Source organism: Pteropus vampyrus, unplaced genomic scaffold (assembly GCF_000151845.1).
Source record: "Pteropus vampyrus isolate Shadow unplaced genomic scaffold, Pvam_2.0 Scaffold86, whole genome shotgun sequence".
In the NCBI taxonomy this organism is placed as follows: domain Eukaryota; kingdom Metazoa; phylum Chordata; class Mammalia; order Chiroptera; family Pteropodidae; genus Pteropus; species Pteropus vampyrus.
In genome coordinates, this window is record NW_011888867.1 from 1,081,170 (window position 1) to 1,084,959 (window position 3,790).

Genomic DNA, 3,790 nt, shown 5'->3' on the forward strand with positions numbered 1-3,790 from the left:
TTCAGCTTGGGACAGTCACGCTCTCCCTTCCCCTGCCCTCAGCATTCTGCCATCTCCCTACCCCACCGGGGTGCCCAGCCATGGCCAGACCACCCTCTCTGGGCTCGGTGATTGTCCCAGACTGGCATGAAAGCGCCGAGGGTAAGGAGTACCTGGCCTGCATCCTGCGCAAAAGCCGCCGGCGGGTGTTCGGTAAGTGCTCTCGCCCTTCCTCAGCCTGTTGTCAGCTGTCATTCTTGGGGGAGAACAGTGTCACCTGTTGCTCCCTGGGAAGCAAGGCAGTGAGGGCCTGCTGCACTGCATTTGGGGACCCCTGGAAGCTCTACCCCTGGGGCCCCCACCCCCAAATCTCCTTAGAGATAATTCCATCATCAGAGCCAGGAACATGGAAACAGGCAAAACCCTGCCAGGAACTACCGTCACCAGAGAGGCTGCTGATTGAGCCCTCACCCGGTGCCAGGCCCTCTGCTGGGCACTTTTCAAAACAGACTCCAGTTTAACCTCAACAGCACATCTTATAGACTTGTTAACTAGTGAGTCTAGAGACAAGCCTCTTTCATATCCTGCCTTCTCCAAGGTAAGACAATCATGTTCCCCAGGATGAAGCCAACTCCCCTGGGACAGGGCAGGCTGACAGTCCAGCAGAGGGCCCTGGCATCAGCAGAGGGCCCTGGCATCAGCAGAGGGCCCTGGCATCAGCAGAGGGGCCTGGCATCGGCTACAAGAGTCCAGCTCTGACCAGGACAAAGTGCCAGAAGGCTTAAGACCAGAAAATGAGAGGGTAATCCCCAACTTAGGACTTTGAGGTCCTAAGCCTACAGTTTTTTGCAAGTTTTAAATTAAAAACATTCATAAAGATTTTGATATATTGATTCTAAGGAGTTTATAGTAATTGAGAATACTTTTGTTGATATTTCTCCACTGAGGAAAGAATTTTGAAAAACCTCCCTTTTACATGTGAGAAATCTAGAACACGTGATAATAGTATCAATAAAAACCATCTCATGCATCAGACACAAAAAAAACAATTTGGTGTTATTTGGAGTTGGCCCTGGCCCAGCTCACAGAGCACACGTGTTCTCAGCGAAGCTTCTCATCCAGGGACACTGCCTATGTCCCAGGCCTCTGTAACAAGCATAGAGAACCTTGGGTGGTTAGCACTGCAAAAGCCCTTAGAGATGAGTTTGTCCAACCCAGGGCAAGTGCAGGTTGATCCCTGACCCCACCTGGTTCCGTCCTTGCCCCAGGGCTGCTCGAACGACCAGTGCTGCCCCCGTCTGTGGCCATTGACACGGCCAGCTACAAGATCTTCGTGTCTGGGAAGAGTGGTGTGGGCAAGACAGCACTGGTGGCCAAGCTGGCCGGCCTAGAGGTGCCCGTGGTACACCACGAGACCCCTGGTGAGTCCATCCTTGGGGGCCTTCTCTGGGGTGGGGAAAAGACTTCCTGCATCGCACATGTTGTAGTCAGCACCACCATGTACTCTGCAACCTTGGCAAATCCCTTCACCTCTCTGAGCCTATGTTGGCTCCTCCTTCCAACAGGGATCATGGTACCAATCCCATGGGATTGTTGGGGACATGGTATAAGAGACAGTGGTGGAAACATGCCTAGCACTGAGCCGGCACAAGGTTGCTGCTTGCTCAGGAAACACTAATCTTCCCTTCTTGTTTCCTTCCACTGGGTGCTGATTGACCATCACGTTGCAATATCCTTCAGTATCCCGGGACCTTTGTGTCCCCTTGTACATGTGAGTGATACTGCTTTGTCATGGCTGGGGCAAGAGCTGGATCTCCCTGGTTGGACTACGAGCTCCTCTAGGACAGATCAGTTTCCCCCATCAGACAGAATTTTTCCAGGTCTGGGACTGTGCCGTCCCCATCAGATTGAGGACCCACCAGGGCAGGGACGAATTCTTCCTATCCCTTCCTGGCCCCCCACCCCTCTCCACCTCTGCCTCTCCTGTGCTAAGTGGCTGACCCTGCCTCCCCAGGCATCCAGACTACTGTGGTGTTTTGGCCGGCCAAGCTGCAGGCCAGCAACCGTGTCGTCATGTTCCGTTTTGAGTTCTGGGACTGCGGGGAGTCTGCGCTCAAAAAGTTCGACCACATGCTACCGGTGAGCAGGCAGGTGGGCCTGGGTGGGTCCTAGAGGGGCCAGTTGTCTGAGGTGGGCTTCTGAGTCCAAGTAACTGAGCCCAGGCTGCCTGGTTTGCAGGAGGCAGAATTGGGTATGAATGTGCTGAGGGTGCCGCTCTGGCTGGGAGAGCTCTGAGCTGGCATTGGGGACTGGGTTCCAGCCTGAGCTCTGCCCTGGAACCAGCCACTCCCTGCTCTGGGACTCAGTTTCCCAGCCTGCTACAGGAGGGATCATGCTAAGACTTCTCAGGGCCCTGTAGCGGACAGGGTTCTGGTGCCATGGTTCCTTGAATCAGTCTTTTCGTCCCCAGGCTTGCAAGGAGAAGACAGATGCTTTCCTCTTCCTCTTCTCTTTCACTGACCGTGCCTCCTTTGAAGACCTTCCTGGACAGCTGGCCCGTATAGCAGGTGAGGCCCCTGGTGTCGTCAGAATGGTCATCGGCTCCAAGTATCCTTTGGGTGTCTCCTGGGACTGTCAGAGGCCACACTTGGCAAGGCACAGACCCTGCCTCTACCCAGATGTGGGGTCCAGCCCCATGGGCTTTATCTTAAAGACTGCAGCAGGGCATCCTTCAGCCCCTGGCTGTGGGGCTCCAGAGTGGAGGGACAGGCTGGGCTTGATGGGGTGGTTAGCAGAGGCGCCTGGCCAGGCTCCTTGACCCTCCTCCAGATTTGACCAGTACATGCACACGGACGTGCCTGAGCGTGAGCTCACGGCCTTCCGGCAGGCCTGGGAACTGCCCCTCCTGCGGGTGAAGAGTGTGCCAGGGCGGCGCCTGGCAGACGGGCGCACGCTGGATGGGCGGGCTGGGCTGGCTGACATTGCTCATGTGCTCAATGGCCTGGCGGAGCAGCTGTGGCACCAGGACCAGGTGGCAGCTGGCCTACTCCCCAACACTCCAGACAATACCCCTAGCTGAGGTGTGGTGGCATCATGAGTAGGCACCTGTGATCCCTACTCCTGACCCTCAGGTGACCCAGGGCAGAGGGCAGGACCCAGGGCCCAGGGCTGGGGCAGAGTATTGATCTCATCCTGAGGACTGGTCAGGGAGGACGGTGGCCTGCGAAGCCTCCTGGCCCAGCAGCGCTTTCCTCGCAGAATCCGTGGCAGTGAGGCGGGGCACAACGCCCTCTGAGGCTCCCTGCCCTTCTTCCTCGGCCCTGGGGCTCTAGGCTCTGGAAAGTGAGGAGCTGCATGGGCAGGGCCCCAGGACTCAAGTATCTCCCCCAACCTCCTGCTGCCCATCCCTTCTGCAGCACCCAAGGAGGGTGACTGGGGAGAGGGGTTACCTCAGCCGGGCCCTGGACCTCAAGTGACTTCAATCAAAAGCCTATATTTGTTGCATTAACACCATCTGATGTACCAGATAAACCCTGAAATCTCAGTGGCTTTTTTTTCTTGCTTACGTCTCATCTCACGTGGAAGTGAAGGTGGCTCTGGGGACTCTGCCTCATGCACTGATTCAGAGACCCAGGCTCAGATCTTCAACACCGGCTTCCCAGTTTTCCCTGGGGCATCAACATTCAGTCAGCAGAATAATGAGTACAAGTGGAATGTCACCCAGGTTTCTGTGGACCTGGCCTAGGGCGGTGTGTCGCATTTCTGCTCACGTTGCATTGACCAACACCTAGTCACATGGTCACATGGAGCT

The 3,790-nt window shown here is 56.0% G+C and overlaps 1 protein-coding gene across 2 annotated transcripts in view; it reads left to right on the forward strand.

The window, feature by feature from the left end:
- RSG1 (REM2 and RAB like small GTPase 1) overlaps positions 1-3,470 on the forward strand; it is a 4,637-nt gene extending 1,167 nt beyond the window's left edge. The window contains exons 1-5 of one of the 2 annotated variants that reach the window (XM_011363491.2): positions 29-192; positions 1,248-1,400; positions 1,994-2,118; positions 2,450-2,586; positions 2,809-3,470. In XM_011363491.2, the coding sequence (XP_011361793.1) occupies positions 81-192; positions 1,248-1,400; positions 1,994-2,118; positions 2,450-2,586; positions 2,809-3,058 (777 nt within the window). In that variant the 5' untranslated portion in view covers positions 29-80 and the 3' untranslated portion in view covers positions 3,059-3,470. Of the gene's footprint in view, positions 1-28; positions 193-1,247; positions 1,401-1,993; positions 2,119-2,449; positions 2,587-2,808 lie in introns of those variants that run through there. The other variant, XM_011363492.2, reaches the window with a different exon arrangement.
- Positions 3,471-3,790: the final 320 nt, after the last annotated feature.